The sequence below is a fragment of the Camelus bactrianus genome, chromosome 13, assembly GCF_048773025.1.
Source record: "Camelus bactrianus isolate YW-2024 breed Bactrian camel chromosome 13, ASM4877302v1, whole genome shotgun sequence".
NCBI classification, from domain to species: Eukaryota; Metazoa; Chordata; class Mammalia; order Artiodactyla; family Camelidae; genus Camelus; species Camelus bactrianus.
Genome location: NC_133551.1, coordinates 78,385,833 through 78,408,411, shown reverse-complemented (window position 1 = coordinate 78,408,411; position 22,579 = coordinate 78,385,833). Strand labels below are relative to the sequence as shown.

At 60.2% G+C, this 22,579-nt stretch overlaps 1 protein-coding gene across 1 annotated transcript; it reads right to left on the bottom strand.

The window, feature by feature from the left end:
- Nucleotides 1-2,310: 2,310 nt before the first annotated feature.
- TTC34 (tetratricopeptide repeat domain 34) lies at nucleotides 2,311-21,911 on the bottom strand. The gene is made up of 9 exons (XM_074377641.1): nucleotides 21,790-21,911; nucleotides 20,477-21,301; nucleotides 16,235-17,075; nucleotides 14,597-14,822; nucleotides 13,215-13,419; nucleotides 12,801-12,967; nucleotides 10,504-10,774; nucleotides 9,505-9,719; nucleotides 2,311-6,663 (listed from the first exon to the last, which is right to left on the bottom strand). The coding sequence occupies exons 2-9, from the start codon at nucleotides 21,255-21,257 to the stop codon at nucleotides 6,136-6,138; spliced, it is 3,234 nt and encodes a 1,077-aa protein (XP_074233742.1). The 5' UTR covers nucleotides 21,258-21,301; nucleotides 21,790-21,911; the 3' UTR covers nucleotides 2,311-6,135.
- Between the last annotated feature and the right edge of the window lie 668 nt (nucleotides 21,912-22,579).

The window sequence follows — 22,579 nt, the reverse complement described above, 5'->3', positions numbered from 1 at the left end:
GGCAGGGCGTGAGGGGAGGGACATCTCTACTCTTCATGATGGGGGGGCTGCCAGAGAGGGTCTCTGCCCAGAGACACCCCCATCCAGCTGGTGTGGGGCTCGGCTGCGGCCCTCTGCCCTAGAAAGTCTTGAGGCTCAGACCCCAACCCCCCTAACGCCCGAGGGGCAGGCAGCCTGGCCGGGGGAGCAGGAGAGGGCTTTTGGGGTACCCCAGAGTGTTCATCAGGCACCTGGGCCCGCTGATGGGGTTGGAGGTGGGGGGCTCTGGGCAGAGCGGAACCCAGACTTCCCTTCCTCAGGCCTGTCGCGGTCACCAGCGTGGTTCTGCTTCGTTTCAGAATCCTGTGAACTGTGCCGTCTCCCAGGCTCCTGGGAGTCTGCAAGGGTGTCTGCATGGGGCCAGGCTACTGAGCCAGGGGTCTGATGGTGAATAGCCCCTCATGGCCACCCCCTCACTGGGAGGCCCTCACTGGGTCCTGCTGGAATATTCCAGTCCACATTCAGGTGGCCCCTTCGATTGGCTCCCTCCCTGGGAGAAAGGCAGCCCTGTGGGGGCTCAGATCCCCCAAACCACCCCTGGACCTCAGGCAATGCCCTCCTTAGCCCCCTGGCTCCCCTGGCTCCCCCCCGCCCCCGTCCCAAGGCCCAGAAGCCCAGCCAGAGCAAGGAGCTGGCACCTGGCCTGGAAGCTGCCTGGGCTGCTGGCCTGAATGGGGAGGAGGTCAAGGTCAGGGGACTGAGGAGCAGGAACTGCCCTTCCTGAGGACCGGGGGTGCAGTCCAGCCAGAATGGCCCCCGCCCTCGCCCCAGGCTGCTGGATGCAGGGCCTGGTCCCTGCAGCTCAGCTGCGGTTCCCACCCACGCCATCCCATTCCTGGTTCTCCTGGCTGTAGCTGGGCCACTGAGAGCTAGAACTATGAGTGTGCAAGGGGCCCGGGGGCCCAGCCTGGCATCCCAGTGGGCGCTGCGCTGAGCCTGGCAGGTTCTGGGGGAACCCAGGGACGCGGTGCTGGTGCCCTCCTGGAGAAGCTGGGAGAAGGGTCTACAGGCGAAGGAGCTACAGGTCCCCAGCCCTGGGCAAGTCTGCCCGCTGCGGGGGCACGTGCAAGGGACGCCCCCCGGGTGGGTTCTAATCCTTTCTCCTACGTGAGCTCACGGGCCAGCACAGGCTCCCTGCCCACCACTCCCCATCTCTCGGGCAGTAGATGTTGGGTGTGAAGGTCTGAGGTCCAGCCTCAGCTCTGGGGTGCAAGGAGGCAGCCCTTCATGGGGGAAGGGGTTGGGCGCCCCCTTCCTCATCAGTGCTGGGACCAGGGCAGGTCTGGAGGGTGTTAGCCTCTGTACCTGGGGCTGCCCTCAGACCCTGTAGACCCCTGCCCTTTACTGCTGGGTCCATGCCTTCCCTGCCCCATGCCCTCTGGCCGGGCACTCAGGGGCAGGTTCTGTCCTCTGCATGGAGCCTAGCCCCACCTGGCAGGTGTGTCTCTGGGCCTCAGCATGGCAGGAACTAGACCCCTCGCCAGTCTGCCTGGCCATGCGTCAGGCGGGCATGAGGGGCCCCGCTTGGAGAAGACAGACTGGAAAAGGTTAAATATTTTCAAGGCACCTGGGGAGCTGGGATGAGAGCTGGGCCTCTGGGGGTCCCCCCGCACACCCACCCTGCTAGCTGCTCCTGAAGTCAGGCCCTAGGGAACCTGGACAGGAGGGAAGTGGCCAGGACAGTCTGCCCCTGCCTGAGGTCTCCATCACCGAGCCCCCAGCCCAGCCCCAAGAGCTAGAACATCAGTCGCCTTCCCTTTAAGATTTGTCATGGAATCAGACGAGAGGACGGATGTGCGGTGCCTGGCACAATGGTGTGGCTGGGGAGTACCTGGGAGGGGGCGAGGGGCACAGGCAGAGGAGCTGACGGGGGTGGGTGACGGCTGACAGCCCCGGTGGCGAGGCTGGGCATCTGTCTTGGAACTCAGGGCTGCTACTTCAGCGACCTCTAGAGTTATTTCACCCCATGACATAATTAACTCCCTGAAACTAGGAATGGGGCATCTGGTCAGGCTCAGATGAAGCTGAGAACCTTGAACCCTCGGGGTCTCTGAGCCCCTCCAGTGTCCGAGGAGATGAGCCCTTTATCATTATAAACCCTGTGAGACCCTCACGTGGATCAGGTGCCTAGAAAGAGGAGCCTCATTCTATTCAGCCTTCACAGGCATGCCCAGCCCCCACAGACCCCGGACCCATCAGCAGGGTCCAATCTCAGGATGCTCGGGTTGTGGGCTGGGGAGCACAAAGCCTGACCCAGGAGGAAACAGCATGTACACCCAAACAATTTCAATATGTAATTATTGACACTGAGAAGCCTGGGACGTCTGTGTGGGGTTGAAGACTAGGGGTGTCAGACCACGGCAGGGGGAACATGGTGCTGGGCTGGGTTGGCTCTGTCGATACGGGTGCACCTGCCAGAGATCCTGAATGTGCGTGTTAACTCACATCAGCTTGGGGAGTGACTCCAACAGTTCACCTGGCTGAGTGAGTTCTGCACCAGACCGTGGTCTGCGGTTAATGAGGCTGAGATGTCAGAACCTCCCGATGTCATGTACAGGAAGAGACCCAAAGGCACGGGGAGATAGAGTGTCAGGGTGGATTTATCGCGTGTGGCCGAGCCCTCTGCCACAGCCCCCAGGAGGGGTCCCAGGACTGACTTCTTCCTTAGCTCTGCTCCCGTGGTGATTTTGAACCGTCCTTGCATTCCTGTATACGTTGCTCATACCGCCTCTTTTCAATGTGCTGTTGGACTCAGGTTTGTTGGTGTTTCCTTCGGGCTCTCTGAACCGGGAATTTGTAAATGAAGTTGGTTGGCGGCTTTCACTTGGGCGAGATTATGCTTTCTTCCAAAAAGAACTTGGAAGCTTCTCTGCTTTTTCTTGGCTGTGAAGGAGTTTGAAGGAATTAGGATCCGACTGTTCTTTAAAGGCTGGCAGGTCTCCCCTGACACCATCTGGAACTGGAGTTGCTTTGGGGGAAAAGCTCCTTAACAGCTTTCTCTTTCCCTCCGTGGTAATTGTCCTGTGTAATTTTTGTATCTATTCTGGACTCAGTTTAGTTAAATAATATTTTCCTAGGAACCAATACATTTCATCCAGACTCCACATTTACTTGCAGAGTTGAGAAAATTAATGTCTTATGGTTCTTTAAATTTCCCCCATGTGATTTGGTTCTTGTCATCTTTAAAAATTTTGGTTCCTTTGTGCTCTTCTGTCTTTCTAGATTAAGTTAGCTATTGGCTCATCTATTCAATTTTTGAAGCATTATATTATGGATTTATTTTTCTGTCTTTCTATTCCTAACTTATTCATTTCTGCTTTTATTGTTACTAATTCCTGCCTTCTGATTTCTTCTATTGTCTTTTTCTAATTTCTCAAATTGAATGTGTACTTCATTTTCACTGGCTAGTAATGTACTCCAGGCTTGAACTTCCCTCTGGACACGGCCGTGACTGTTTCCCAGAGGTGATTGCCTGGACTGTTTTTGTTACTACGATGTTTCCAATATTCTGCAATTGCAGATTTGATATCCTCTAGGACCCAAGAGCTGTTTTACCTGCAAGGAATTTTTAAAACTTAATTCATATCTTTATTGTCTTGAGAGTAGGTAACGCTGTCTATACCATATACGAACATCACGAACCTTTTCTTGGTCAACTAAAACGTGATTTTGTGAGAATAAGGTGCAGCCTCCATTCTCGGTAAGAGTCTGATTTGCACTGTTAGCCATGCCATCGTTCTGCTGCCGGGGCTGTCAGAGCCTGCTAGTTCTTGTCCACATGCGTGCCACGGCGGGAGGCCGGGATAACAGACACCCCCACACGTACCCGCAGATGTGGGACCGTCGCCCGGCCCAGGTGGAGGTGGGAGGACTTGGGCAGGACAACTTTGCCCATGGAGCTGGCAGGATGAGCCCGTCTCTGCAGGTCCCCCAGCCTGCCTTCTGTTGAAGCTGCCTCGAGAGCTGGGAGCTTGGGTGTGGTTCCTAGACTTCACAGCTAAGTTGACTATGAACCTGGGCAAATCTTTGGATCTTTCCAACCTTAGCTTTCAAAACGGGACGAGGCTTTCTTCTGTCCCCAGGGAGGAAAGGAGAGCAGTAACAGACGTGAAGACCGGGGAAAGGCGCGCAGGGCCACTTCAGCGCTTGGCCGTGAGCTTGCTGGCCAGCAGTCAGCTCCATCCTCCCGGCTCCTGCCCCGGGAGGCGGGGGGGTGGGGTGGGGAGAGGCCCGTCGTGAGCAGTCCTGGTGCCAGGCAGCGGCAGGGCAGACGTGAGAGGTGAGGCCAGGCAGCCAGGCTGCAAGGAGACGGCTGCCCTCTGTCCAGGCATTCAGGCCTGGCTTCTCAGCCTCCAACTCAGCAGTGAGGAGCCGGGAGTGGGGCAGGTCGGGGCTGCTCAGGGAGCGTTGGGGGCGGGGTCTGCAAAGAGCACCAGGTCCTGGAAAGCGGTGGCAGCAGTCGGGCACCCACACGCTCAGTGTGATGGGCTCCAGCCTTGAGTGGACGCAAGAGGCAGGACGTCTTGGATAGAGGACAGCAGGGGGAATGCGTGGGGTGGGGTTGGGGGGAGGGCACCCACAGGGACATCTCCCCCCTGCCTCCGACCTTCCCGGCAGCTCTGAGGCTGGCCCTTTTCGGCTGACCTTGGGCCCTGGACCAGCTCTCACCTCATGGCCTCAGAAAAGCCAACTGACCCACTCAGACCATTGTGTGTGTGTCCCTGAACTAAGGTCCACACTGGCTCCTGGAGCTCACTGAGCCAATGAACACGCAGCTGGACACGGCGATGGACAGGTGGATGGGGTGATCCAGCGAGGATCACGCATGGGGAAATGCTAGAGACATGGGAACGGCTCAAAGATCCTGAGAGAGGCTGGCCAAGCAGAGGAATCCAGTGGCAGTGCCCCCGTGGAGCCCTCTCCCCACTCTCCTGGCTCCCTTCCCTGGTCCCTCACCATGGAAGACACTGGCTCCTGGCCCAGCTGTGGGCAGCCCCAGACCAGCAGACCCCAGTTGGTGCCCCTGGGATGAAGGCTCCCACTTAGTGGTGGGTGATGGGGAGGGGCCCGAGGGGGAGGGGGCTGCCCACCCCATGTGGCCACTTCACCTGCAGCCCGGGGTCTGGCACCTCTGTGAAGGGGGGTGAGGACTGGGGTCACTCCCTGCCTGGGCCCCTGGACGGGTCAATTGGGAGGTGGGGAGCGGAGCCGAGGGCAGCAGGTAGAGGGTCTGTGCATGGGCAGAGGAAGAGGGGACAGCCAGGGAGGGGAGCAAGTTGAGTGCTGAGATGGGAGGGTGTGGCGTGGCCAGTCCCCTCTGCTTCGCCCGACGGCTTGTCCAGCAGCTGCGTTCATGAACGAGACAGAACTGTGTTACTCGGACGTGGCTTCCTTGGAATGCATGGTGGACAAGGGCTGGGCTTCTCCGCTCCCTCCGGGGAGAAGGTTTTCCAAGCCAACTGTGGTGGGGGTGGGCAGGTTTAATCCACGCAGCAAACACCTTTACATCAGACCGCACTGCCAGGACATCTGCCAAGAAGCCCGGCTGCTCTGCTCATTAGGGGCCCCTCGGGGGTCTCTCTGCTTGGCTGGGGAGGGCGGGGCCACACCACCGCCCCCAAGGCCCCGGGCTCCCTGGAGAGCAGCACTCATGAAGGCCTGGGTCTCAGGCCGGCTCGGGAGTTTTGCCCTCGAGGGGACAGACCCTGCAGGAGCCCGGCCTGAAGGTCAGGCCAGAGTCAAGGGTGCTTCACACCTGGGGACGCGCTGACACCGTCTCCCCAGGGCCACGGGGGGCTGGCCTGGGCCCCAGCCAACCTGCAGGCCTCAAGCTAGGGGCAAGGACCTGGGAGCTTTGGGGGCCAGGTTGCCGTGAGACAAGGGCTCTGAGCCTCCCAGGACAGTCACTCCAGGCAAGCAGGATGTCTCCCTTCCGCTCCCCAGGGCTGGTTGGCCAATGCTGACCCATCCCAGGACTGGGAAGGGTGTGAGGGCAGGTGAGCACCTCCCTGATTTGGGGGGCGGTGCACCGCAGGGTCTGGACAAGGAATGGTAATGATGGGGGGGGCCCCATGGCCGGGCCCGGAGAGTGTTGGGTCAATGGAGCCGGCAGCCCGAGGACGCCTCCCTCTGGATTCTCGCCTTCAGCCTCCTCAGGCCGCCATGCTCGGGGTCCACCAGGAGGCCGCCCTCAGCTGCCGTCCAGGCCTCAGTGTAGCGCTGCTCCTCCAGGCAGCGCTGCCCACGGCACAGGAGCACGCGGGCGGTCTGGGCCCGGCCCGGCCGCGCCCACAGGCTGCTCTGGGCTAGTATGGGTGCCAGCCTGAGGGCCTGGGCGAAGGCCCCCGCAGCCCTGGCCTCGTCTCCCACGCTCAGCAACAGGCGTCCCTGGGAGCATAGGTCCTCTGCCTGCATCTGAAGGTCGCCGTCCCCTGAACCCTCTTGGAGCACATGGTCCAGGTCCTTGAGAGCCCGGCCAAACTCCTGCAGCTCGGCCAGGCAGGTGGCCCGCAGGCGCAGGTGGCAGGCACCGCCACCACCCGCCAGGATGGCCAGTGAGCAGTAGCCGAGCGCTTGGCCGGGCTGCCCTGAGCTCAGGAGGGTGTCAGCTTCCTGGGCTGCGGCCTGCAGGGGGGACGGAGGGAGGGAGTTGAGGTCAGCCCAGAACACTGCACGCCCCTCACTGGTCCTGCACAGCCGGTCGCTGTTAGCTCCCCGTGCAGAAGCTGCCCGCTACCTCTGGAGGGGGCTGGAGGCACGGGGCAGAGGTCCCCACCCCCACAGTCCCACCACCCTGGAAGCTCTCTGGCAGGCAGACCCTGCTCAGAAGGCATCCTCCTCACCTGTCCTACTGCCCCACCTGTGGGCTCAGCTTCTCCCACCTGAGTGGCTGCCTCCCTCCCTCTGCCCCTCCTAGCAAAGTCACCTCCCCAAAGGGCCCCTCTGATGGGTCTGCCACTCAGCCTCCCACCCTGTTCACCCTGCCAAGGTGGCCCTGGCCCTGAGGACAGCAGGAAACACCACCTTTGCCCAGCCTGGTCTTTGAGCCTTCTCTTAGGCCCCAGGTCAGAATGGCAGGGGCTGCTTTGTGCTAGTACGGTTCTCACTTTGCTAACCAATTAGCCGCGCCTGCAGGCCCTGTGGAGCCAGAGTCAAAGCCAGGCTGATCCCCCTGCTCTGCCAGCATGACCCCCGAGGCTTGGCTTCAGTGTCTGCCCCCCCGCCCCGCCCCAGGACTAGCAGAGCGGTGCTTCCAGGAGGGCCGCAGTGGATTCACCCTCAGCCTCTGTGGATCCTGCAGGGCAGGGCCAGAGGTCAGAGGGCGCTGTCCACCCCAGCACTTCTCTCTCTGCGGGCTGCTAGACTGAGGCCCTGGCCATGCCTGTGTGGGTGACCCAGCCCTGAAGGCCAAGGCCTCCCCACTGCCCCCCAGGCTCATTTTGCTTTTCTGAGTGTAGCTGAGGCCCATTCTCTAAACCTGCCAAAGTGCCTTACCTTCTCTCCCCAACCGCCGCTGATAAACCCACTTGCCTCGTTGGGCTCCTCCTGCTCTCAAGAACCCACAGCGACTCCCCGTGGCCTGAATGGGCACATTCCAGATCCGGCCTTTCCCCTGGTCCCCTCCCTTTTCCATGCGGCCAGGTTGTACCAACACCCCCGCCAGGTCCCCAGGACTCGGCAGGGGGAGCGCGTGGTCCTGTCTTCCCACCAGTCCGACTGCGCACCGAGGCGGGCCGATCTGCTGCTTTATGCGGTCCGCTAACCCGGTGTCCGTGCGCAGCATCTTCCCCACCAGCAGTGTGCCGCCCCTTTTCAGGGCCGCGCAGGCGCAGTCCTGCCGGAAAAGGGGCACGACCATTTCCGCTCCACTTCCGGGCTGGCCCGCGTCGCCCGGCAACGGCCCAGTGTCGCGCGAGTTCTCGCGGCAGCGAAACCCGTCTCCAGGTGGCTCCGCGCGGCTCTCTCCTCCCGCCCAGAGACCCCAACCCAACGCCTGCCATGAACTCAGAGGCAGACCCCTGCCCAGCCCCGTCTCGTGAACTCAGAGACCCCATCCTGGCTCCCCTCGTCCAGCTCAGAGTCCCCCCCGCCAACTCCGGGCTCTGAGACCCCAGCCAGGCCCCCTCCTCCGAGATCCCCGGCCCGAGGCCGCTCCTCCGGGTCCAGGTGCTGATGCACTGCGCCTCGGCCCCTCGGCCCTGCGAGGCAGCAGTTCTCCTGCATCACCCCTGGCTCGCTTTCCTCTTTTTGTCCCTAATGCCCGTTTAGCCAACTCCTCTACTGACCCGCTGGTTGAAACCCCTAGTGTGGTCTCTGTTTTCTCGACGCACCCGAGTGCTAGAGCCCCCTAAAACGGAAGCCTCGGGACGTGAAATACTTGCCGAGGCCGCTCAGGGGTTTCAATCTGAGTCACTCTAACTTCAAAGCCTGCTGATTCTCTTAGCCCCCCCAACCTGGTGGTCCCTTCACCGCCTACCACGCCCCACCCCCTCAAAAGAAAAAACCAGCCACTCCAGGGAAATCCACTCTGCAGTTTCCACTCCTCCAGCCCTGCCTCTCCCACCTGCCTGGCTGGCTCCTGCGTCCAGCAAGCGAAGAGCTGAGGTGGTCAGACCAGGATGGAGGACACCCTTCCCTCTGCCCCCGCCCCACCTGCTCCTCCATCGGACTGGCTTTGCTGGAGTTTGGCCCAGAAACCTCTCCCAGACCCCCAGGCCCTCCTGCTGTCCACACCAGCTGTCTTTTGACCGCCTGTTTCTCGAACACTCAGTGCTCTTTCCTGCCTCCAGGCCTCTGCCCTGGCCTGTCTGTCGCCATCACGTCCTCACCTCTAGGGCCACCTCACAACCCCACTGCCTTGTCTTAGGGTATCCCTGACACTGACACTCTCTGAAGTGAATGGCGTCCCCCCCAAGATTCAAGGGCCACAGTGCAGGCAGTGGCTCCACCCAGCACCTGGTAGAGGTGCTCTTACATTCTTGTTAAATAAACAGTGGAGCAAAAAACCAGCCAGTCAAAGAGGCAGCAACTCCAGTGTGATGTCCCTTCACGGCCCCTCTTAGCTCACCAGCTGCAGGAGCCCACCCTGACCACCCGCGCACTCACAGGGAGGGACGTGCCTCTCCTGGCCTGACCTGGGGGCCAGCGTGGGCTTCTGGAGAAGGCCAGGTGTTCCTGGCTGGCTCAATTTGGCCCTGAGGAGGGGGTACCCTCCCTCTCTCTCCCTGACCCTGAGTCAGCTGTGCCTTATACGCCTCGTCCAAAGAAGCCAAGAGGTCGCTGGGGTTATCAGGACTTGCAATGGCCAGACCTGCTGCCTCCTGCACTCACCTCCACCCACCCCACACTTAACCTAACTGAGGCACATAGGGGGTGCAGAGCTGCCCTGAGCCCTGGCCCGGGGGTCTCCCACCAGAGGGGCTGGAGAGGGGCTGGGGTGGGGGCCCTCTGGGGGGCTGTGCACACCTGGGTGAGGCTCTGCCGCTCTGAGGCATCCAGGAGACGCAGCAGGAAGCGGAGGTCCTGGGCGTCTGTCTCTGCCAGGCACTGCAGGTCCCGTGCGGCAGCCAGCACATCCCCCTTCTTGAGCCGAAATAGGCCACGCCGGGCCTGGGCTGCCTCTGATGGAGAGTCATGCTGGAGGGCTTCTTGCAGGCGGGCGCTGGCCTCCTCAAAGTTGCCTGTCAGGGATTGGGGCAGGACAGTCAGGATGGGGCTAGGGCAGGGCGTCAGGAAATGTGGGACTCACCAGCCCCCGGGAAGCCCAGTACGGCCTTTCTTGCTCAGCGCTGTCTCTGGCAGCAGCTGGCTAATGGAGGGGCTCAGCCCCAGAAGGAAGGAGCCGGGAGCAGAGGGACAAGGTGACACTGTGTCAGACACGAGGACTCGCCTGATGGCCCGGCGTCCCACCTGGGTGTGGTCCCTAAACTCCGCAGCCCCAGGCAGAGTAGCAGGGCTCTGAGCCCCCCTGGCTGCGGCCCCTGCAGGGACGTGCTTCTCTCCCGAGCAGGGCTGCATGGGACCAGAGCAGACCCGGGGGCCCCTGAAGGCCTTGGTGGGGGCGCCTCCCAGGCTCGGAAGTGATGCTGACAGGCCTGGGAAATGCAGGCTGCAGAGAGCGCTCCCCTTTCAAACGAGCGCTGAATTGTTTTCCTGAGGTTGCAGGAAAGACCGATGTTTTGGCACATGTGGTCCTAAGACACCTCGCCTAGAACAGGGCACTCGATAAACATGTGCTGAATAAAGTCGCGAGATAATGAGGCAGCTGGGCCTTTTATGAAGCCCCGCATCACTCCCTTGTCTCAGCCCCCGGCGGGCAAGGCCACACGGGGACCGGGTGGCGGGTCCTGGGATTAGGGGTGGGAGGGACTTAGAAGCCATTGAGATCAGGGCTGCCTGCTCCCGTTTTATGGAAACGAACCAGGCGAAAAGGAGCGGGGACAGACGCCCAGGTTCCCCACGCACCCACTGCGGCCAGCACGTCCGCCAGGAGGGTGTGCCAGCTGGGCTGCCCCGCATCGATTTTGATCAGCGCTTCCCCTGCGGCCAGGAGGCCCCGGGCGTCCTCGTGGTTGAGGGGCGGTCCGGTGTCCAGCAGCTGGCTCAGGCCGGCCCGGCATCGGGAGGAGAGGCCTTGCGTGATGAGAGCCTGGGCCTCTGGCTTCAGAGAGCGGATCTCAGGGACCGTGGTTCTCGGGTCAAGCTCCAGAGCCGAGAGGATGTCGTCCACCGCCTCCTGCAGGGGAAGAAGGGCTGGGGTGGGACGGCAGTTGTCCCAGCCCCATCCCCTCCATCACCCTTCCCTGCAAACTGCAGCCCCTGCAGCGGCCTGGGACCCCAGCCTCTGCCTCCTCAGCTCTGCAAGCCCGCTGCCCGCTGCCTGTGCAGTGGCAGGAAAGGCTCCCCAGGCAGGAGGCCAGGTTAATGCGGGGCCCCCCTGGACTCCCTGTTTGTGGTCTCCCTTCACCCCACAGCCTGTCGTCCGTGCCTGAAGACAGGCGTCGTGTGTTTTACCCAGGATTTGTTCTCAGCAGCCCGGCACCAGCTCCCCTTCCTGGTCAGAGCTGGGAGCTTGCCCAGATGCCCTTAGAGCCCAGGGAAGGGCTGCTCCTGGGGCAGGCGTGGCAGGGATGCGGGTCTTGGCGAGACGGAGCCCTGAGATGGACGGATGGGAGGACGGTCCTCTCTGATCCCTCCTGCACAGTGGCCTGGGCCCTCCCTCCCCTGGTGCTGGCCCGTGGTGAGCCCGTTGGCTGGTTACCTTTGCCGGGACGGAGCCCAGTTCTCTGTTGGCTCATAGGAAGTCCCTTATTAGGGGCCAGGCACCAGGCTGAGTATCTGACGGGTTTTTTTCCTTTATTTTATTTTGCTTTTTTTTTTTTTGTGGTGAGGGGATGTAATTACGTTTATTTACTTATTTATATGGAGGTACTGGGGATTGAACCCAGGACCTTGTGCGTGCTAAGCATGCGCTCCGCCATTGAGCTCTACCCTGCCCTCTTGTGACAGTCTTGAATAGGCACCTCCACCCCCCCATTAAGGAATGACAGCCTTGAGCAAGCAATGCACCCCTTAAGGCTGAGCGTGTGATGGCCTTGAGCAAGCACCCTCCCCCCAGTTTGATGTGGAAAAGGCTCAGAGACGCTATGGGACTCGCTCAGAAAGTCAGAGGAGGGGATCAGGGTTCTGGATTCTGAACCGGCAGGCTGGCTCAGGGCTCCCCTCCTGGTGAAGGGGTGGAGGGCACGTGGGCACCAGGCTCGGCCCATCCGCGGGAGCAAGAAGTTCTGGGTGTGACGGGGGTGGGGTAGCCCTCGCTCCCGTGTCCGGACCCGCGGACATGCAGGCTGACTTTCTCTGCCACGTGCTCTGCTGCCCTGGATGGAGTGAGAGACGTTCCTGAAGCACCTCTGGGAGGAGCTGCTGGCCTGTTGAGAGCCCCTGGGGTGGGCTTCCAGGGGCCCGCCTCCTGCAGCAGGGGCCCTCCTGGCTGAACCCCTTCTCTGTTTCATGGGCTTGTCCCTGAGAACCGTAAGTGCTTGCCCAGCACAGGAAGGGGTGTGCGGAGAGCTGTACTTCCAACCACAAGAGTGCGCCCAGGTGGGAACAGGAATGCAGAGCCCTTGGGGGAAGCGACGCCCTGATGGGCAGAAGCAGCATCTTGAGACGCTCTCATCCCAGTGGACCATTTTTCCTCGTCTCGTAGGACTCCAACCCTTAAGAAAATTAAGAAACCTGGCAGGCAGGTTACTTCGACCTAGCGAAGCATCAGGGCTGACAACTGATTTCAATTACTTGCCAATGATGTTGCTCTTGGCTGCCAAGTGCCCTTGTCCGGGGCTGTTTGGCTGTGGCTGCCTCTGGGCAGGACCCTTCTGTTGAAAACGCCCGCCCTGGGCCTGGCCATGGACCACCGCGCGCCCCAGCCTGAATCCACAGGCCGTGGGTGGACAGCTCAGGGTGGTGCCCAGGAGGCAGCCAGGGTCTCATCACCCTAGGTGGTTGCGGGGCCCTGGTAGCCCCGAGGCTGTGCATGTCTGCCACCCTTAATGCAGCTGGGAGGCACGGGGCTCTTCACAGGAGAGGGAAAGTCTCCCCGAAACCGGGGATAGGACGATGAGGCTTCCGTGAGTCCCAGGGCAGGCGGGTTTCGACGGATGCCTCACCCTCGGGCGGCCTGGCTCTGCGCCTGCTTGCTCTTTCCTCGGATCTCCCCCAAAGCGCGCCCCCCGCCGGGTCCCAGGTCGGGGCGGGGCCGGTACCTCCTGCTGGTCCAGGGCCAGGTGCAGGAGCGCCCGCCCGCACAGCGCCTGCGCGTTCCCCGGCTGCGCCCTCAGCACGCAGTTGAAGTCGAACATCGCGGTCTTCTTCTGGCCCAGGAACCCGTAGCAGCGGGCGCGGGCCAGCAGGGACTCACTTGCCTGACTCCCTGGAGGAGGGGTGGGGCGTCAGGACATGACCTGGTCCAGGGTATCTGCCCTCATCCAGCATTTACTGCGCCTGTCCTGGCGCCCAAAGCGGGAGGCAGAGGGTGCCCACAGACCCCTGGGCACCAAGGCGCGCGGGGGAGCAGACCCTCTGGTGCCCGTCCACCCCCCTCCCCATGCTGGAGGCTCCCTGGTCCCCCTGTACCTGGCACGGGATGGGGGCCTCAGGGGTAGGTGGGCCGCTCCTACCTGCAGCAAAGATGGCCAGAGAGAGGTAGGCGATGGCCTCCCTGGTGTGGACCTCACCCTCGGCCCCGCCGGGTCGTGCCCGCAGGATGGCCAGGGCCCGCGCGTGGCAGTGGCCCCGCAGCAGCTGCCAGTCCTCTTGATGGAAGACATCCAGGGTGGGCTGCAGGCAGGCCGTGTCCCCGGACTGGATCACCTTCTTCACCAGCTGCAAGGGCAGGGGGCGTCACCACGGCTCCTCCTGTGCCCGGGCCCAGACCATTCCACCCCCAGCCTCCTTGCAGGGGCGTGGCGCACGGGGGCGTGGTCCAATGGCCGGGGTGCGGCACCCGCGGGCAAGGACTGCGGGTCCCAGTGGGGAGCACAGGAAGAGCTGAAAAGCTGGATCCAGGAAGTGTGGGCCTGCTCTAGGCTGCCTCGCTCTGCTGGTGTCAGGAGTTGGGTGGGGGTCCCAGTGTCCCTGAGTTGTGCCTGCTCCCCCCTGAATTGGCGATGGAGCGCTCACCTTTAGGGCTGACTTACCGTAGGTCTGAGAAGTTTGGGGAAAGAGAGGCTTTCAAATCATAAAGTGACAGAGGGCCCTGGGAGTCCTTCAGAAGGTGCACAGCAAAAGCCCTGGGACCAGTCCCTGCTCTGGGCAGAGTGGGATTCCCGGGGGGACATAGCCCCACAGAGGCCCACTGGATGCTGCCCCTGCCAGCCACCCCTGGGCGGAAGCTGGTCCCAGAGCATCCTTCCCTCCGGCCTGTATGGCCCAGAGACAAGAACCTGAACCAGGCCAGAGCAGAAGAAGGAAGCTGATGGGTCCTCCAGCCCCCAGCCCAAAGCCCAGCACTTCCCCCTGGAATATAATCTTCTGCCCAGTTTCCAACAGGAAGCCTTCACGGGGAGGTGAAGTTACGCTTTTCCTGGAAGCAGGCGGTGTCTGAGGGAGGCGAGGCCAGCAGGGACTGAGGACCTGGGGGCTCCTCTGCTGCCCCCCTCCCCAGAGCAGGGACACCTCCAAGCCTGGTTTACCTGGAAGAACTGGGACTAAGCTCTGCTTACACTCGACTCTTGGCTCTTTTTTTGTAACACAGGAAAAGCAAGTACAGAGCACCTACTGCATGCTGGAGACCTGCAGGGCCCTGGGGTACCTGCAGCGGCTAATTCCCACGAGAACTTGGAAGACCAGGCACCGATGAGGAGACTGAGGATCAGAGAGGGGAGGTCCCACTGCAGGTGGCTGAGCTGGAGGTGGCAGAGCTGGGGCTGGGACAAGCTTTGCCTGGTCCCAAGTCTGGGCCGTGGGGTGCTGAGCCAGGGCCCGCTGGAGGCCAGGTGCCCTCCACAGAGCTGTGCCTCATTTCCACCTGCCCTGCTGGGGCCCCCCAGGGCCCCCTGACCTGGTTGGCATCGTAGAAGAAGCCCCTCCGGAGCTGCAGCAGGGCCAGGCGCACGAGCACAGGGGCCGCCTGAGGCCTCCGGGAGAGGGCCACCAGCAGGGCCTTGTGGGCGTCGTCCAGGCGGCCCAGGCGGTACAGGGCATCGGCCGCCAGGAGGCGCGAAGCCTCATCCTCCGAGTCCAGCTCCATCAGGAGTGCGGCCAGCTGGTACACGCCACGGGCGTCCCTGCAGAGAGGGCAGCCGGGCAGCGCTGACTCCTTCCCTCACCCCCTCTCACCCGCCCAGGGAGGCGAGGGCACGCGAAGCCCATCCTTGCGCACCCGGTCCGGGCAGCCCCCTTCCTGCTGGCCTGCAGAGGCCAGGCACCTGCTGCACAGACTGTCCGGCCTGCCGTCCCCTGAGCCCATGGCTGCTCCGTCCGACATTCAGCCCTTGGCCCTCACCCTTGTCCCCCCCCAGCCCCGGTGGCAGGCACTGTACAGATGAAGAATCGTGGCTGTGTGCTGACCCCCCAGCCTACCCTGCCTTAGTTTTCTTTTCTGCAAAAATAAGATAACAGCGTTGGCCTTGCGGGGTGCAAGTGTGTTGTAGAGGTAACACACAGGCTGCCCGGGAATGATCCCGTGCACTCTCGGGAATCCGAATGAGCTCCCGCGGGGAAGAGGGGCCAGAGCCTGGAGTCTGACAATCCCCGGAGACCAGCCAGAAGGGGCCCGGGCTCGTGTATGGGAAAGTGCCTCTTCACCAGCCAGTCAAGGCAATGCGAATTACGGGATGGGAGGCAGAGGAAGTGTGTGCATGTATCTGTGTGTGCAGCGGAAGTGTGTGCATGTATCTGTGTGTGCAGCGGCGAGGGGGCCCCCAGCTCAGAGCTTTTAGCTTTGCTAGAACACCTTCCTGCTACTGCCCAGCAGCCAGAGAAATGCAAATCAAAACAGCTGCAGCTCATCCGCTGGGCTGGCAGGGAATTTTGCAAAAGGAGCCTCAGGGCTGGAGCGTGCGGCCAGACGGCCGGTGGGCAGCTCCTGAAGGCCAGGATCTCCGGGGCCGTGCTCTCTGACCCGGGAACTCCACCCATGACTCCATCTTTAGGGCAGAACATGGTGGAGACGGCACCTTCCCCGGGGCATGTTATAACCAAGAGCAGACCTGCAGGGAATCCCCAAAGGAGCAGAGGCACAGTCACAGGATGGGCTACCGGACTGCCCATGAGACGTACCTAGCAGCAAAGGAAACGCTCGTGATCTGGTGAGTAAAACACGTGGGATAAAACTGCACACAGAGCACAAATCCAGGTTTGGGAGCTGTATTCTCGGTGCACACGGAGAGGCAGCGACAAGAAAGCGCTAACAGTGGGATTACAGCTGAGGTTTGCTGTGTCGTCTCCATGTTTGAGTTTCTCATTTTCTGTGACAACTAAGTCCAAAATGCACCCTGCTGTTTGGGACCCAGGGATGCTAAGATCCCTGGGCCCCGGTGCTAAACCTGCCGCCGGTGCTTCAGGAAAATTACCCAGCAGCTCCCTGCCTCAGTTTACTCATCTGTAGAGTGGTAAGAACCCCCTCCCTCGCCCTGACTACCTGCAGGAGACCAGAATGAAGGAGCAGCCCCGGCTGACACGCAGGGCTAGTTCTCACCCTTCCTGCGCAGCGGGGGTCTCCATCTCCGCGACAGCGGCCTTCCTGCTGCGGCCCGGCCCGCGCGTGGGTCCCGGGTCCAGCCTGCGCTGCAGCATCCTCCGGCCCTCCTCCCGCAGCACGGTCAGCAGCAGCCCCCGCTGGTTCCAGGGCACGTAGGCCTTGGTGATGAGCAGAGCTTCCTCGGGCCGCAGGCGGCAGGCAGTGACATAGTCCAGCGCGCCCAGGAACGTGCTGCCCGCCAGCACCCGCAGCAGCCCGCGGCCGCACAGGGCTCGCATGCAGCCGCCCAGGTGCGGCGGCCCCAGCTCCACCACCGTCTGGAAGTCCTCCTGGGCGCGCCGCGTGTCGCCCTTGTGCAGTGCGCAGAAGCCGCGCAGCGCCAGCAGGGACACGCGGTCCCCCGCAGGGTCCCCGGGGCGCCGGGGCCGCAGCAAGCGCTCGCACAGTGCCCGCGCGCCGGCCACATCCCCGGCCAGCAGAAGGCACTCGGCCAGGCGAGCGCCCAGTGCCGGGCGCGCCTCGGGCGGTGCCACGCGCATCAGGACACGGAGCGCACGGGTCACCGGGGCAAGCAGCTCGTGGCCCGAATCCTCGCGGAGCTCGGGACGCCTCCGCACGGCCTCCTGGAAGTGGGCGAAGCCCAGGTCCGCGGCCTCCTGCGCCTGGGCCCGCACGCGCTCCTGGTCCCCGGCCGAGAGCACCGTCTCGAACTGACTCCGCGCCCCCGAGGGGCTTTGGTGGAAGGCCTCGTGCAGGTCCTGAAGCAGGTCCTGGACCCCACTGTCCAGGAAGAAGGCCGCGGCAGCGCGAGTGACCAGCAGGGCGGCCAAACGCTCACCTGGGGAGAGAACAGAGGCATTGGTCCTGCCGTTTGGGCCGTGTCCTCTGGGGGGCTACTTGTAGGCTCCCAACAGTCCAGTGCTTTGGACCCTCCCAACATCTCATGGCAGTTCCCTTGAGTCTCCCAGTAGCCCAGGAGGGTGAAGGCTGGCAGGAGGCCCCAAGTCCATTAGTGAAAGAGTAGGATCGAAGCAGGGGCAGCCAGGGTGGACAGCTGCCCTGCACGCCTGCCCGGCGCTGTTCTTCATCTGGGTTCAAAGCCAGCCCAGCCAACATGGGCATTAGTCGCGATGCCCCCCTGCCCTTTCAGTGATGGATTTTAGGATCAAGGTCCTTCTCCTGGGACCACCCCGCCCTCCCCTCACCCCCGCACCAGGTCAGAGCTGAGGTTATGACCCCATGATCGTTTTTACTGCAACATCTATGTTCAGCACCTTTGTTTTGTGCCTTCTTTGGCTACACTGGGAGCCAACACTTCCCTCTTTGAAATGAGATGGCCCCATCGGGCCCGGAAAGAGGGATGATGCACCTAATGCTGCTTGAAGAGTGAGGAGCTGGGGCTTGGGGATTTCCTGCATCCCACTGCCTGTTTCCTTCTCTGCTTTATAATAGGTCTTATAATGGTCTGCATTCACAGGGCTTCCAGGATGAAATAGATTGCTGCATATACGTGCCTGGAACAGGGTTAGTTTCTGTTGACTTCTTTCACTCCTGACTGTGGTTCACATTTTATTTTTCTGTTTCTTTGCAAGCATAGTAATTTTAAAAAATTGTACACTAGACATCTGGTAGAGTGTTTGTAGAGACTCTGGGTTCAGTTATGTTCCTCTGAAAAGAGTTGACTCTTTTTTTTTTGGAGGGGGAGGTAATTGGATTCATTTATTTAATTATTTGTTTTCCTGGAGGTAGTAGGGATGGAATCGGGGGCCTCACGCATGCTAAGCAGCCACTCTACCGCTTGAGCTTTGCCCTCCTCCCTCTGAGAGATTGGTTTCAGCAGGCAGTTAAACTGGCTGGGATTAAACTCTAAACTCTGTGTTCTTTAGTGGCCGCAGCTGAAATCTCCATTTAGTTCTTGCAGCTTGCACCTGTCACTTTTTCAGGCTCCCCAGTCTCTCCCTTGGATGTGTAGCTCAGTGGTCAGCCAAGGATGTAAATGGATTTAATACAGAGATTTGAAGTCTCGCTTCCCTTCCCCCTGGAATGTGGCTCCTTCCTTTTCGGGATTTCCTTTCTACCTTTATAGCTGCTTTTTTATTCCCAACTTCTGTCGTGTGACACCTCAAGCCAACAAAATGGCAACTTTCTGTTCTACATGGATGAAATCTGGATCGGCAAGTTTCCTTGGGCAAAGCTGCATGTCTGCGAATCTCACCTTGTACAGTCTTCATCTTTTAAATCTCCAGTTCCTGCCTGTTCAGTTGCCAAATGTTTGCATTTTATATTTTGCCCCAATTTTATAATTATCATCTGTGGGACACACAGTCTAGTCAAGTTACTTCACCATTACTGGAAGCCAGAATCTTTTATTGTTAGATTTAAAAATTTTGACAATCTGGTTGGGGACGATATAAAATGCTACCCCATCGTTGTATTAATGTTCATTTTCCGGGTGACTGGTGAGGCTCATTTATTTCAGCGAACTCTCTCGCCAATCTGGCGGGTAGGAAGTGGTGTCTCATTGTTTTAATATGCACTTGTATCATTACTGTGATGTCGAACATTTTCCACATGATTATTAGCCATCTGTGTTTCTTCTTTTGGGAAATGCATTTGCCAATTTTTGCACTAGATTTTTTTTCTTATTGACAAGTAGGAATTCATCAGATTCTCTAGGCACTCCTCTTTTCCCCGCTGTGTACTTTGCAAATATTTTCTCTCTGTTGTGGATTGCCCTTTCATCTTCCATAGTTACGGGCAAAACAGAAGCTTAAATTTTTCAATTTAATCAAATGCGTCAAACTTTTCTTTATGGCTTTCACTTCTTGTATCTCAAGAAGCCCAGCTGTACACAGCAGCCTTACGATGTTGTCTCATATTTTCTTTTTGAAACTGTAAAACTTAGCTATTAACATAATTCACCTGGAATTTACTTCTTTTTCTTGCGTGGTTTGAAGTAGGGGATAAGCAGCAGCAGCACAACGGTCCTCTTGTTTCCCCCAGAGACTTGCAGCGCTCGCTCTCACACGTTAGGGAAGTCCCAGGTAAAGACAGGCCTACCTCTGGCCTCTCCAATTTTTTTTCACTTTATTTTATTTTGGCAGGGAGGGAAGGCCATTAGGCTTACTTATTTTTGAAGGAGATGCTGGGGACTGAACTCAGGACCTCGTGCACGCTAAGCATGCACTCTGCCACTTGAGCTACGCCCTCCCCCTCAATTTGTTTTATTGGTCTATCTATCCCTTAAGTCAATATCCTTCTATATTGATCAGTATAGCTTTGTATTAACTGGTAGGGGAAATCCTTATGCCACTGCCTCCTCCTCCTTCTCCTCCCCCCCCCACCCCTTCCTTCTCCTTTGTCTTTTCTGTTATTGGTCTCTTGCTCTTCTGTTATCATATCAAACGTTTCTGTCAATGGACATTGGCCATCTCTCTGCGTGTGTGCATATTCTTTATTCTCTTTGAATAAAGTTTTGTATTGTTCTCCATAAAGTCATATGACTCTTTGAGATAAATTATTTTCTTTTGCTACAGTAAGTGGTATATTTTAAAACCATTAGATTTCCATTTGTTGCAGGTGTCTATGAACATAAATGCCTTTTGCGTCTCTTGTTAAATTCTGCTCGTATATCTAACACGTTTTCGTTGTTTCTGTTGGGGTTTCTACATTGTCTGGAAGAACGGTTGCTTTCTCTCTTCCTTTCTGGTCTTGCATTTCCCTCCCCTGTTGTGTTGACTAGGATCTCTAGTGCAATGATGGGTAAGTAGGGGAGTGAGCAGCCACCACGTTCCTGATTCTAAAATATCACTATCAAGTATGGTGTTTTTGGTAGGTTTTTGATAGATTTTTCCTTTTTCAATTAAATAAATTTCCTTCTATTTTTGGTTTTTTAAATTTTGGAGATGTTAAATATTATAAAGTACTTTTCCCTGATTTATTGCAGTGATAATGTGTTCTTCTTTCTTCCATTAATGAATGTAGTAAATTACATTATTACGGAAACATGAAACTGTAAGTCCTGCATTATGTAACTCAGTTGTGGCTAAGTGTGCATCGAAAACTGATGCTTTGACTCAGTCAGATGTTCTATCGGTTGCAATTGCTGTCTTATCCCTGTGGTGTCCCAGCTCCAGCACAACCCCTACCCACCCCATAAGCAGGACTTAACCACGCAGTGAAGCAACGGTGGGAGTAACTTCCACCCTGGTGCTCAGCGGGGTGTGAAGGCACTCCTACCTCGGGGTCTGCTGCCCATCCAGTCAACCTCAAGGGCCCGGCTGCATGCCGCCCGGCAGTCCTCATACCTGCCACCGCGGAGCAGGGCTTCGGGAGACAGGGCATCTCTCCAGATGCCCCCAGGGTCCAGGGCTGCCAGGAGTCCCTGGCAGTCGGTCTCCTGCTGGCTGGTGCTGTCCCCGGCCTCCTGGCTCTGAGAGATGTAGTCCTGGAGGGCTCCGACCAGTGTGGGGAGGTAGGTCTGCTGATGGGTGTGAATGAAGGCCACGGTCCTGTCTGCGCTCGATGCGAAGGCCCGGAGGTAGTCGGCCACACCAGCATCCACCTGCGTCCCGGACAGGACCCAGGCCAGGGCGCGGGTCAGCTGCAGCTCCAGCGCTTGCTGGGACTGAGCGTCCAGCAGGGCACTGCAGCGCCGCGCCACCTCCCCGTGGCGCCCACGTGCCAGCAGGCCGGCCAGGGAGTGCAGGACCGTGGCGGGGTGGTCTGGGCAGAGGGTGGCCAGGAAGGCAGAGGCCAGGGTCCCCGTCAGGGAGACCACTGCCATGCCGTCCCAGTGTATGGCTGGGATCTGGCTGTCACCTCGGCACCAGGCCTCCAGGGTGGCTACCACCGGCAACCCCCGAGCCTCGGCCAGGGCAGCTCGGACGCGCCGCACGGCTGAGGGGGCGTGGCAGCTGAAGGCAGCTAAGTAGAAGGCGGTGGCCAGTGGGGTCTCCCCCAGGGCCAGGTGCTGGTCACCCTCCCGGCAGAGGCAGGCCACAAGTTCCTGGGCCGACATCACGCCTGCACCTGTGATGGGCCCATGTCCAGTCCTCGCAGCACCTGGAGGGGGGAGCCTGGTTAGTGCACAGGTGACCATCAGCCCACCTGCCCTATGGCCCCCTGCAGCCCCCAGGTCAGCGCAGAGCCCCCTGAGTGAAGACAGGGTGGATTCAGCTGTTAAGGGGCATTTGTGGGGTGAGGAGGGGCACCTGCCTCCTTGTTGGGTCGGGGTGGGGAGCCACGCTGGCCCAGCCGGGGGGTCAGTTACTGAGGTCAGTTCCGGGACCAGCCCTGCCACACGCACGCCTCTCCCCCTCCCCAAACCTCTGACCTGAAGACTTCATGGCTCATGGCGCTTTCTCTCCTGGGTCCCAAAGTGCCTTGCAAACAAGCCCCCCACCCAGTCGATGCTGTCTGGCACACACTGAGACGCAGACACTCACATGTGTACACTCACACGTGTGCACACACACGCTCGCACTCCCACGCATGCGCAAACACACATGCACGCATGTGCCCCTACAGCGTGCACACACGCTCACACTCGCCTGTGCTCGGAGGCTGCGCGGGGCGCGAGGGGAGAGGAAAGGCTCGCGCCACGCAGACTTGCTCGCGGCGGGTGGAGGGGCGGTGGACACCGCTGCGCCCGGGGTCCGGACGGCGGCTCCGTTTCCCGGGAGACCGTCAACACCCGGGCGGCCCGGGGGCTCAGCAGCGCCCCCAGCGGCAGGCGCGCCCGGGCCGTCCCGCCCGCAGGCCCGAGCGCGGGGAAGGGCGGGGGTGGGGGACAGGAGAGCCGCCGCAGCAGGACCAGGCTCCGGGCAGCCTGAACCCCGAGTTTGTTGGGGGGGGCTGGGGGGCGCGGGGCCACTGGGCGCTGGGGACGAGCTGCCCGCAGTGTAGGGCTCACCGCACTCGCATCCTCATCGTCCTCACGGGTGAGAAAGGAGCTCGGGAGAGCTCTGCCTGGGCTGCTTCCTTTGTGCCCAGCCGCACCCCTCTTCCTGCGGGCCGCGGCCTTCCAGGAATCCTGCCCCCCGTGTCATTCTGCCCGCCTGGGCCCCTGTGGGTCTCCCTACCGGCCCGGGTCTCCCTCCGCGCAGGCTGCTCCCAGCATGGGCAGGCAGACAAGACCTTCCCCCCCACCCCCTCCCTCCCAATGGCCCTCCCGCCCCTCCTGAGCAGAGGGCCTGTCCCCTCTTGAGGTGAGGCCCAGAAGGTGGCTATAGGGGTGGTGACATGAGCCTGACGGTCCAGGGTCACCTTGGCTGTAGTTGAGGAAGGCGAGCAGCATCAGGTGATATTTTAGGAATCACGCCCCCCCTCCCCAGCAAGAAG